This window comes from Acomys russatus, chromosome 19 (assembly GCF_903995435.1).
Source record: "Acomys russatus chromosome 19, mAcoRus1.1, whole genome shotgun sequence".
In the NCBI taxonomy this organism is placed as follows: domain Eukaryota; kingdom Metazoa; phylum Chordata; class Mammalia; order Rodentia; family Muridae; genus Acomys; species Acomys russatus.
The window spans coordinates 58,846,016-58,859,028 of NC_067155.1; the positions used below are offsets into that span (position 1 = coordinate 58,846,016).

Consider the following 13,013-nt stretch of genomic DNA (forward strand, 5'->3'; position numbering starts at 1 on the left):
TGTCTGTGTGTGTGAGTGAGGGGGTGGAGTATAAAATGTCAACCTCAGGTGTTGTTCGTCAATACTATGCACCTTTTTTTTTTTTTTTAGGTGTCTCTTCATTAGCCTGGAGGTCATCAAATGCACTACACTGGCCAGAGAGCCTTGGGCATCTGCTTGTCTCATTGTTTGTGGTGCCAGAGACCCCTTGACCTCCACAAACTTAAGTCTTCTCTTCTTCCTGGGCCCACAGCCACTGCAGCACACATGCACATACATGCACATGTACACACAACATGTACACACACACACACAATCTTCCCCGGAGGCTGCCACTGCACTCTAGCTCAGGGAGGCAGGCAGATGCCATGAGAGTGACCTCAAGCAAGGAGGCTTTTAAGCATCTCTGGCTGCTCTGCACTCCCTGCCCTTCCCAGATACAAACAGTGTTGCTTTGCTACAAGATGAGGGGCTGAAGCCTGGGAGAACAGTGGGTCAGTCATCCCACCTGGAAATGAATCCATGAGCAAGGAAGCCACCCCACTCTATCCCGGTGTGGCTACCACAGCCCACCCCATTCAACTAACTTTGTAGCAAATCCCACTAGGAAGAGGGAGGGTTGCTCCCCTCTCCCTACGTGCAAGGTGACTACAAGACTCACTCCAACCCACAGAACACAGTGGAAGCAACTTTGTGCCACTCTGCACTCTCAAGGCCCCTTGCAAGTGCTGTCCTTGCTCTCTTGGGACACTAACACCATTAAAAAAAACTCACTCGAACCTCCTCATCCTGTCGCCAACCCCTCTGTCGGCTTCATGTGATCCCATGAGTGAGGCCAGACAAGCCTAGTGATAGAATTGTCAACTGAGCACAGCCCAAAGACGAACAGGAATCTGTGAAATGCTGTCTTACGTGCAGACTCTCCCAAATAGAGTTGAGTCCAGGGAGGGCTCATCACAAAGAAATCAAGAGCTGAGGCGGACATACAAAGAGCAGAGTTGCTAAGTGCAGCCACGAGGCCTGAACCACACGAGGAGATGCCATGGCATCTGCTCGTGGCCTAGAACACATCGCTTCCCTCCCCTTGCAATCTGGCCACACCAGAATTGGCTCAGAGCCATCTCCTTGTGCACCACCAGAGCTTTCTATCCCCGGTGCCTCTTGATCACCTTCTAGGTGACCTCTGTCCAACCCATTCATCCTCCAAACCAGGGAGGAGCCAAGTTTCACCTCTACAGCCCCCAAACTAAGGAGAGAGAGAACACATATGTACACATATCTTATATTCTTATATATTCACTATATGTGTGTATGTATTAAAACAAATAAAAATAAAAGGATGCACCATCGTATGCATGTGAAAAATGATATCAAACTCAAAATTCAGGGGCCACAAATAAAGTTTTATTGGGAAGCATCCCTGCATGCCCACACCTCATTGTGGCCCATGGCTGCTACAGGCTATGATAACTCAGTAGGGTGTCTGTGAAACTTGGGGACCACAAAGCCTAACGTATCTTAGGCAAGGCTGGCTAGCTCCTGCCATAAACTGCCATCAGACTTGCTGTCAATCATCTTTCGTCTGTACTCACTCTAAAGGTTCTGAAGACATCTGTCTCCTTCTACAAGGAGATGAAAGTGATCAGCAACACACACACACACACACACACACACACACACACACACACACACACCATGCTAAGTAAGACCCCAGGAACCAGGGACTTAAGTTCACTTCCTGTGACACTCCATCAGGCATGATCTGAGCAAACCAATCTCTAAGCAGTGCTGTGAGGCCCAGAGAGCCGCAGGGTCGCCACCCTTTCCATTTCTCAGCCTTTCCTTTCCAAAGCCCTAGCTCCCCAGGCAAGCAGGCCTCCCTGACTGCCTGGCTAAGTTTCCCCAGGTGGATTCTATGGAATAATTCCCCTCCAGGGTGATCCCGAAGAAAGGACAACACCCCAGGCTCTGTCCTCTCCCAGAGCCACAATGTGCACAGACAGCACAGAGAAAGCTCTGAGGCGTCCTGCACTGACTGTGTCCCAAACCCCTTCACCACGGAATTGATTTTGTCAATAGAATATTTGTTGAACATCGGCTTCCAGGACAGAGCTAAGGTCCCATCCAGTCGGGCTTCTACCAAACACACTCATCTCCTGGCCACCATCACCGCTAGGGTTCCAATGTGAAGCGTTCCCCCGACAGGCTCATGTGTTTGAACACTTGATCCCCAATCCCCAATCAGTGGCACTGTTTTAGAAGGCTGTGGAACGTTTAAAACAGTGGTTCTCTAACGCCACGGTCCTTCAGTTCAGTTCCTCATGTTGTACTGACACTGACACACACACACACACACACACACACACACACACACACCAAACCCCCCACCACCCTCACCACCCATACCCCACCACCCACCAATGATAAAATGATTTCATTGCAGCCGGATGGTGGTGGCACATGCGTTTAATCCCAGCATTTGGGAGGCAGAGGCAGGTGGATCTCTGTGAGTTCCAGGCCAGCCTGGTCTACAGAACAAGTTCCAGAACAGCAAAGGCTACAGAGAGAAACCCTGTCTCGAAAAACAAACAAAAAGAGTTCATTGCTACTTCGTAACTGAAATTTCGCTACTGATGAACCCCAAGGTAACTAATCTGATAGGCTTTAGAAGGTGGAGCTTTGTTGATGGAAGCGGTCACTGTGGGGGTAAGTCCCGAAGTTTGATGCCTGTACTGTTTCCTGACTAGGGGCAGCTGTCTAATGTTTCTTTCCCCATGCTTTCTCATCCTGATGGGCTGGGGCTCTTGTTGTTTTTGAGACAGGGCCTCACTATGTGACTCTGGCTAACATGGAACTCACCAGAGAGCCACCTGCCTCTGTCTCCTCAGCGCTAGAATTAAAGACATGCGCCACCAGCTGGGAGTGGCTGGCATGAGGAAGGGAATGGGGAGAAAGGGATGGGATTCTACTTCCAGTTCTCCAAGTGGAAAAAGTATAAAAATAAATAAGAATTAAAAATAAAGCGCAATAATAACCTCTTTCCTTTTTAAGTAGTTTTCATCAGTATTCTGTCACAGCAAAGGGAAAGTAACTAATATAACCTGCCCTGAGGCTACTGTCTGCTTAGTTCTGGTTTGACACTTTGTTAGTGTCTTTTAAAAGTGTCACCCTTGGTGATCCTTACAACCACCCACTGAGGCAGGAATTGCTATCTTATAATTGTCAACTTGGGTTAAAATGCTTACATTTGTATTCAAGGTAAAGTAGAACAGTTTGGAAGCCAGCCTGCCTCAAACTGCAAAGCATATGGACTTTCTTCTCCATCAAAACGCCTACCAAGAAACTATGGGGATGCCGTTACTGGTGGGTGACCCAACAGCGTCCACTGGTACCTTCCCCCATGAAAGCAGAACCTTGATTTTATATTGTTCAGCACAGAGCTCATACCAGCAAGGAAAATGATGGGTTTCCTACTTCTCTCCAGCCTCCCTTGCACCTAGAACAGTTGACCCTACTGTAACCAAGAAATCATAACTGAACATTGCTGATGGGAAAGAGGGTTGCCATGGGGAAAGCATTTGTGTCCGAAACAATAAATAAGTAAATAAATAAATATAAAAATAAAAAATGAACCTCCATCCCTCCACACTCACAGGGTCCTCCTCTTTCCTGCCTTGAATGCAGATGTGACTGCTGGAGCTATAAAGGCCATCTTGTAACCATCACAGAAAGGCCATCAGAACTTCCTCTGCCATCTCCCAAAGGAGTGAGTGTTTGGATTTCATTGTCCCTTTGCTGTGATGTTAACATTTCCTCCCTATCCAAGAAGCATGCTTCGTTAAGGCCAAGTTCATGTTAAGTATTTTTGCTTCTTCAAGAATACACACTAATTATCATCAGTGTCTTCGGGATGGTCTGTTCAATCTCTTGGCGACCCTGGTACTTGTAAGCAGGGATTTGTCACCATTAAATAGAAACAACAGAGAACTTGTCTCTCAACATGTGATGCCTTGAGCCACCTTGTCATTCTGTCTCACAAGATGGATACAGCCATCAGATGCAGCCCATCAACCTTGGACCAGAACCACAAGCCAAATAAACCACCTAAATATACACATGGGCTGGCAAGATGACTCAGTGAGTAGAAACACTTGCCTTGAAAACCTGATGACCTGAGTTTAATCCCTGAAAACCCAAAACTCACACGTACAGTACTGAAAATTCAAGATGAGGTTAAAACAAATAAATAGCCAGAACATAACGTTTATGTCCTAATGAATTTGGGGTTCTGTTGTCTTTTTTTGTTGTTGTTGTTGTTGCTATTGGTTGGTTGTGTTGTTGTATTTTTTTTTTCCAAGTTCAGGGTGCTGAACAGGATATATTAAGCAAGAACTCCACCACCGAGCTACAACCCAGCCCTCTTTTCCTTTTGAATTTGAGGCACAGTGTCACTACGTGGCCCGGGCTGGCCTCTGATGCTCCAGCCTCCCCTCCTAGCATCCCAAGTGCTAGAATTACAGGTATGCACCTCCACACCCAGCTTGGATTAGTCATTCATATAGTGTCCCTCTCAAAACCTGAGTCGGAAACACAAGGTCCTGGGTTCAACTCCCAGTCCCACCAAAGAAAAATTACACACAAAAACACACTGCTTATGAAATGCAGATTCCTGGGCCCTCTCTCTGATTTCAGAGAAATTGGAAATGTGGCCATGAGATGCTGGGAATCCACTCTTTAGCCAGCACCACTGTGAGGCTTTCGGGTATCAACCTTGATAGCTATTAGGGTTGAAAACTTGGTGGATGCAAACATGTAGTGTGGCAGGACCATCCCCTTCCCAGTGCTCCTCTCCTGCCCCCGGGTTCATGGGAATTAGGAAGCTGAAATTGGCAAAATGCTCCAGAACAGTCACTGGGCAATATGGACCAAGTGGCTGGTGTGTCCTGTGCAACCCTCAGTCTGAGAAGTTTAGAAAAAGATGGACTCTCTATTGTGCTGGCTTGTTTTATGTCAACGTGACACCAGCTTGAGTTATCTGTGGGGGGGAAAGGAACCTCCATTGAGAAAATGCCTCCATAATATACTTCCGTAAGGTGTTTTCTTCTTTTCTTTTTCTTTCTTTTTTTTTGGGGGGGGGGGGTTGGGTTTTTTGTTTTTGTTTTTGTTTTGTTTTGTTTTTGAGACAAGGTCTCTCTGTGCAGCCTTGGCTGTCCTGGACTCTTTGCAGACCAGGCTGGCCTCCAACTCACATCGATCTGCCTGCCTCTGCTTCCCAGAGTGCTCGGATTAAAGATGTAAGATATTTTCTTAATTAGTGATTGAGGGGGGAGGGCCCAGCCCATTGTGGGTGGGGCCATCCCTGCGCTGGTGGTACTGGGTTCTATAAGAACGCAGACTGAAAAAAGAAAGAAAGAAAAAAAGCAAGAAAGAAAGAAAGGAGGAAGACTGAGCAAGCCATGGGGAGCAAGCCAAGAAGCAGCACCCCTCCATGGCCTCTGCACCAGCTCCTACCTCCAGGTTCCTGCCCTGCTTGACTTCCTGTCCTCACTTCCTTCAAAGATGAACAGGGCTGTGGAAGCATAGGCCAAATCAAGCCTTTCCTCAGTAGCTTGCATTTTCAGTGTTTCACCACAGCAATAGTAACCCTAACTAAGACAGTCATGATCCCAACGTCCTGACCAGCACATCAGCACTTCGTCGTCCCTCCCCCCAGTTTCAAATATAAAACACTTTGCAGAGAGACAAAACAGAACCAAGTGCCCACTGTTTGTTGGTGTGTTTGCCCAGTGCTGGGGACTGAACTCAAGGCCTTGTGCAGAAGTACTCTACCACTGAGCTCCACCCCAGGCACAGAGTGCTCAGCTGGGTCAATCACCACTCTCCCGGGAGTGGGAGTCAGTGAGTGATCCACAGGATGGAACACCATAGGGAGGAACAGAAGGAAACTTCTAAGCAACTTAAGCTGTTAATACTCAGCCTAACACAGGGGCTCCTGGTGACAGAGAGTGGTGGTCGTCAGGGCCTATCTATGTAAGCTTTCCCAAGTATAGTTCCAAACCAAATCTTTTCTGGGCCCTGTGCAGAGAGAGACCAGGGCTGGGCTAACACATGCTACACTTTTTTTTTTCTTCTAGCTGCAAACGTTAGCCAAGGGCCCCACCACCATCAACTCTGAGACAGGCAATGCCTACGCCTCCCAACACACGTCCCACGTTAACATTCATCTTATTTCATGCCCTGGATCCGGTTACCACCTGACAGGTGAGCACAGACACGTATCCGAGGGTGGCAAGCGCCATATTAAAATAAACACACGCAAACTCCTCTTTTCCAATGGCAGCTTCCTGCAGCATGCTGACACCCGACCAAATCGAAAACCATGGAGGAGAAGAAACACAAGGCCTGGGAAGCGAATCAGAGAGGCGCACCCATGCAGACTGAAGAAAAGGCTTCCGGCTTCAGGAACTCACACAAGTCAAGCCAGGGACCAGCAGGACCACCAAGCTCCATGACACCCAGGCCAAGCCACCAATAGGGGAACTGACCCTCCTTTGCTCTGAGCTCCACAGCCACCACTCCCTGGCAAATGCCTGCTAGTGGGAATTCCCAAATTAAATCATGCAATGTGGGTAGCTGGGCCATTTTCAGGGACAGAAGGTGGAGGGGCTGAAGAGGCTGACGTTTTGAACAAGGTGGGTAACTAGAGGATTTCAGAACACCAGGCCTTTCCCAAAACCCTGAAAGCTTGGGGATCGGGGGAGGGGTGGAGAGGGAGGGGAAGGGGAGATGGCCTTTGAAGGAAAATAGTTCCTTCCATTTCTTTGTAGTAACTTTGTAGCCATCGCTACCACAGTCTCCCCCCAAAACTGCCTCCAACTCCCCTCAAGTTCTGTTGGAGAGAAGAAAGCCACAGTAACTCCTTCTCCTGGCCCCCTATGCACCAAGTCTCACCCAGACGGCCCAAGAGGACATTCCCCACGCCACCTAGTGCAAGAACCACTCCAGGCAACCATAACATTGTTTCTTTTCTACACATTTTGGGCCTGCAATCGACCCCCTTACAGCAAACGGTAGTGTTAGAAACGGGCACTTCCCTGGAGATTTTTCCCCCCTCCGGGTGCATCTGGTTTCCTAAGGTGTATATTGGGGAAAAGGTGGATGAGACACAGAGCAAAGGGTCGAGTCTTTCCACTCAGGCAGCCCTGTCCAACCAGCCCAAACCACCTTTGACCACCTGCAGAACGCACAAGGTCACGTGGGTTCCCTGCAGCTCCTTAACACAAGCCCCCGTGGCATATAAACAAATCCCCAAACAAGAGAGAGGAGGGGAATAATAATAATAATAATAATAATAATAATAATAATAATAATAATAATAATAATAATAAAAAGAACTCCCTCCTCCCACAGGAAAAAAATAAACATGGCAACAGCTACAATTATTACTGCTGCCACCACCACCCGGCCGGCAGAGCCCAGACAACAGCCGCACTGGGAAGGGAAGAGACATCCGCGCTGGTTCTTGCCAGGTGATAAATCATAGCGCATCATTCGTGTCCACCTGCTTTACCCCTTCCCCTCCCCAGGCCCTCCCTCAACAAACGGAATCCCAAAGGGATGGAGACAGACTGGAGCAGGGGAAGGGAAGGAAGAACACCCCCACCCCCACCCCAGGCAACACTTACCTCCAGGGTCCTGATCTCCTTCTGTGTGAGGTCGTTAGAAGCTGCACACTTCGTCCTAAGCCCTTCCAGATTGGAGATGCTCAAGTCGATCATGTTCTGAACCAGCTCGCACTGCTGCAAGGCTTTTTGCAAACTCAGAGGTTGCTGTTCCTCGCTTTTCGTCATGTTTTCCTCATCCATCGCTTGCTTTGCAACCCCCCTTCCCCTCCTCCTCCTCCTCCTCCACCTCCTCCCAGAAAGAAAAAAGGGGGGAGGGAGTGGAGGTAGAGGGAGTCCACCCCCCTACGCCTCTCCAACCACTGCGACTTCTCAGCAGTGTCTCCTGAAGAAACCCAACATCTCACACAAGCTTGAGGGGGTGGGGGTTGGAGGAGGGGACAAGAGCCAAAATTTATTATTATTTTGGGGGGGGGGAGTATCAGGCAGTCTGCATTAGAATGTCCCTCTCTCTTCTCTCTCTCTCCTTTCTCTTTCTCTGTGTCTCTGGTCCCTAAAAAGGGAGAGATGCCCGTTTGTCAGAAGCCAACCAGGTGGTAGGGTGCAGTCTGTACACTTAGGAGGAGGAGAAAGAGGAGGAGGGTGAGGAGGAGGAAAGGGGAGGAGGAGGAGTAGAAGGAGGAGGCAGAGGGAAATAGAGCTCACGCTTCGCACACCGGCTCCGTGAAGGGCGGAATTATATGTATATAAATCTATTTGGCCGGCTGGCTTTTATGTCAAAAAGGAGCATGCCTGCCCGCCTCCCGGTCGCGGTGACACGGCATGGTCCGCGGGTCCCCGCGCTCAGCGCGCCCTCAGGATGCCGTGCGCACGACTGGCACGGCTGCGGCGCCCACTGCGGCTGGCTGCGGTCTGCTCCCCGCAACAACGCTGCTGTCGCTGCTGCTGCTGTTGCTGCTGCCGCCGCCGCCAGGCTCCAGGGATGACGGCTGCAGCTACCGCTCCTGCCTCGCTCCACACCGACATCTTGCCTGTCAATCACAGGGCGGGGTGGGGAGCGGAGCGAGGGATGCAGCGCGGTGAGGCGCAGAGCGCGCAGCCGGTCCCCGGGTCCCCCCACCCCGGGTGCGCATGGGACCCGCTGGCGGCAGGCGGCGCGTGCACCTGCCCGCCGGGCCACCCTCTAAACCGGGAGGCGGGGTCCCTCGGGACTGAGGGGCTCGCGTGCGAAGCGCAGCCGCTACGGTGCGGTGGGGGTGAGGAGGGGGGCCGCTCTGGTCCCCGAGGTGGCCGGGAGGCCAGGCCCGGGGGCGGGGAGAGGTACTCGGTGGCCTGGGTGGGGGTGGGGGCCACTACGCCAGCCCGGATCTCGCGAGACGAGGCCGGAGCGCAGCTCAGCAGGTGCGCGGGGGCCCGGGAGCAGGTGCGCGCCAGGCTTGCAGGGCTCTAAGTCTGTGCGCCGCGCCTGGCTTTGCGGGTGTCTTCTTGTGGCTTTGGTGGGGGTGGAGCTGGGGGTGCAGGGAAACAAACCTTGATGGATTTCCTTGAGTTGGGGCGGATGTGGGGCGACGACGACGACTACCTGGGCCTGATCTAGCTAGGGTCCATTTGCAGGGAAATAGGAGGCTTTGCCTTTGCTACCACGTCCCACAAGGACCTGTGGAGTCTAATTCCAGCCACCACCCTGCCCCTTGTCAGCCACCTAGGGTACTTCCTAGAGTAAAGAACACCTAGTACATTTTAAAGAAGTTGAGGGCGGGGAAGAATACTTTGTGACAAGGGGACTCTTGTAAAAAATTCACATTTCACTATGAACAGTTAGTCAAGTTTTACTGGATTGCCTATGTTACCAATACGCTCTTTATTAATTAATGGGGGTGGGTGGGAGGGAGACGGACAGGTGCAGCACAGCGGGCCTGTGAGCTCTCAGAGCACAGCTGGTGAAGTCAATTCTCTCCTTCCACCCTGGGTTCCAGGAATTGAACTGAGGTGTCTGTACTCGCTGACCCAGCACCACCAGCCTGTTATAAAATAATACGAGCCCTTCTTCTTAGACACATGTGATGATACACACCTTTAATCCCAGCACTAGGGAGGCAGAGGCAGATGGACCTCTGGGTCTAAGGAAGGAAGGAAGAAAGAATGAGATTAAGGGTATTATAGTTTGGATAGAAAGAAACTAAACTGAATTGCCCCCTGAGGGCTTTATTATGAGAGTGGCATCTGGAGAGGCTGGAACCTAATGATTACCACTCACTAGTGTATGGTGCATGGCTACTTTTGCCCTGTTGAAAAGCCAGTGGTTGCAGCAGAGATGCCATGGCTCATGGGAGCTAAAATATTTACTATCTGGCTCATTCGAGAGAGCTATACCAACTCCTGATTAAATCTGTGTCCTCCATACAAACTCTGCCCAGACCACGCTTCACCCTACATCTCTTCTCTCCGACTTCTTTCTCGCCATTCAGGGTAAAGTCAAATATCATCTCACGGAGGCCTCCCATCTCTGACTGGCAGGTCAAACAGTACCGCGAATGAACTGCCCACAGGCTGTGCTTACACTAATGAGTAGGCTGGTGTGACCACGTACCTGAAGTCCCAGCCACTTAGGAGGCTTGGGGCAGGAGGATTGCTTCAGCAGAGGAGCTTGAAGTCAGCCTGGCAACACAGTAAAATGCCCTCAAGAGAGAGAGAAAGAGAGAGAAGCAGGTGATGGCAGTACACTTCTTTATCCTTACCCATCACTCAGGAGGCAGAGGCAGGCAGGTCTCTGAGTTCCACGATAGACTGGTTTACAGTTCCAGGACAACCAAGGCTACACAATGAAACCCTGTCTTGAAAACAAAACAAAACAACAACAACAAACCTGACAATGCTATTGTACACCTTTAATCCCATCCCTTGAAAGACAGAGGAGTGGGCTGGAGAGATGGCTCGGAGGTTAAGAACACTGACTGTTTTTCCAGAGGTCTGAAGTTCAATTCGCAGCAACCACATGGTAGCTCACAACCATCTTATAATGTGATCTGATGTCCTCTTCTGCCCTGCGGGTGTACATGCAGACAGAGCACTGTATTCATAATAATAAATAAATCTTTAAAAAGAAAGAAAGAAAGAAAGAAAGAAAGACGCGCTGCGGGTGTACATGCAGACAGAGCACTGTATTCATAATAATAAATAAATCTTAAAAAAGAAAGAAAGAAAGACGGAGGAGTTCCAGGACAGCCAGAGCTACATGTGAAACCCTGTCTCAAAACCAAAACAAAATGGAGGAAGAGGAGGAGGAAGAAGAGGAGGAGGTGGTGGTTCTCTGGTGTCTCTGCCCAGGCCCAGCCCCTCAGCGACAGTCCACATACCTGGTGAAAGTTTATGTTCTCAGCCTCTTTCTGGGCACCCATATCAGCTTACCCCCTTATAATTCTTCTGTCTCCAGAGTCCTGAAATGTGGTCCCTCCGGTCCTGGTGTCTTCCACAGATCTCTAATAAGAGAGTTTAGCAGGAGTCAGAAGTGATGACAGGGGCAGGTTTGATATTATTCCAAATGGCTTCTCTGGTTGTCATCAAAGATAACTTCCATTGAAGTTAGACAGTGAAAATAATCATATCATCAACTGGCTATCACAATAGCAAAGTGCACCTTTGTCCTATTTGAAAACGGCCCATATTATGGGTACCACCACTCTATATGAGAAATGCTTTTTTTTTAAAAATAATTGTCTTTTCATTTTTTATTAATCTTTATTATATGTATTTATTGTGTGTGCACATGAATGTGCATATGGAATTTGTGTGCGCATGCGCATGTGTGTGTGTGGTACATGTGTAATACAGAGTGGATATCTTTCAGGAATGAAACCTCTCCTTCCACAATGTATGTCCTGGGGATCGAACTCAGATCCTTAGGTTTGGCAGCAAGCACCTTTACCCCTGAGCCTTATTGCAAGCCCCTTAAGTACTCTTTCAGAACCTTCCTAGCAGTCAGGTACCATGTTATCTGCCATTAGACACAGCACATGGGGTTTTTAATGTGATGTAGACAGCTGAGAGGAACTTGTTGGGAGTGGGGCAAGCAAGATATCTGCTTCCAGGTGCCCGGTCCTATGTGAGTTGCCATTGACCATGCTGAGGGATCCAATGTTGTGTTCACAGGCACCCATTACAGTTACTTTGGTCATCGTGCCTGATGTCATAGCCCAAGCTGTTCTCCTGGAGAGTCTTTGTAACCATGCCTTGGTCTGCTCAGGCAGTTCTAACAACTAGTAGGAAGGGGGTCGATTAGTAAAAATCTCTCTCTCTCTCTCTCTCTCCTTCTCCCTCCCTCCCTCCCCAGGGTCTTTTGTAGCCTATAGCCTAGAACTTGCTGTATAACAGAGGATAACTTGAAACTCATGACCCTGCTCCCTCTACCCTTCCAGGGCTGAGATGCAACCCCAGATGGTTCAGGAGATTGCATTGAGTTCCATGCGAGTGTCGAAGCCTCCTTCCCAGCCTGCTCCCCATCACTTACTTGCAGGGCTGAGCACCTAAAGGGCCATCCTCACTGAGAACTGGTGGGCACACAATGTCTGTCAGCTGCCTCGCTGTGTCCTGTCACCGACCTGCTGAGCCAAGAGGCACACAGGGAACCTTTTGAGACCTAGAGATCTGGGAACCCTGTCGGGGCTCAGGTACACGGTGATGATGTCCCATGCGCCTGCTTCCACCCTTGCCCTCTGAAGCACCCCCACAGCTCCCAGAGCCCCTTGCTGGAAGGCTGTCCCTCTTGGCTGAGTCTTTTCCGGATGGCTTAAGCCCAAGCATGCTTTGAAAGAGTTGCCACCGGGCCCCTGGGGAACAGGATAGGCCTGTCAGAGAAACTTCTGGATAAGATCTTGACCTTATCGTGTAGAGGCGGGAGGTTGATAGTTACAGCTGGTCAAGGGACAAGTCTGGCCGCCTCTTCATGGAAGAGGAATTTCACCTTTGAGGGTTAGCTGAAACTCTGGGACACCAGAAAGGTGACACTCAATATCCTGCTCCGTTGGTGATGAGCTGGCCTCCCTCAAGGTTTTCCAAACTGCCTGGGCTCGCAAGCTGGATAATGCTAGATTGGGAAGCAAAGGGGCCCTCCTCTTGGAGCTGCACAGGACCAGCCAACACCGACTTCTTAAACATGCTATGCAGCCAAAAAGGACCTTGAACTTCTGATCCTCCTGCCTCTGCCTCCCTAGTGATAGGATGACAGGCATGTGCCAGCACAGATGGTTTACACAGTGCTGGGGGTAAAGCCCGGGCATCTGGGTATGCTAAGACACGTCTCTGACTGAGATGAATCCCAGCCTCTCTTGCCATCGCCGATGCCTTCACTGTCTCCCCAGGCTGTTTCTTTTTGAACTTTTTTCTCCCCCCTCCCCTTCCTACCAATTTTTCAGA

General features: G+C 50.0%; 1 protein-coding gene across 1 annotated transcript in view; it reads right to left on the minus strand.

The window, feature by feature from the left end:
* The window catches only part of Ksr2 (kinase suppressor of ras 2), a 333,604-nt gene extending 325,744 nt beyond the window's left edge, over positions 1-7,860 (minus strand). Inside the window, exon 1 of the mRNA XM_051161630.1 lies at positions 7,665-7,860. Within this exon, the coding sequence (XP_051017587.1) occupies positions 7,665-7,844 (180 nt within the window). The 5' untranslated portion in view covers positions 7,845-7,860. The remainder of the gene's footprint in view (positions 1-7,664) is intronic.
* Positions 7,861-13,013: the final 5,153 nt, after the last annotated feature.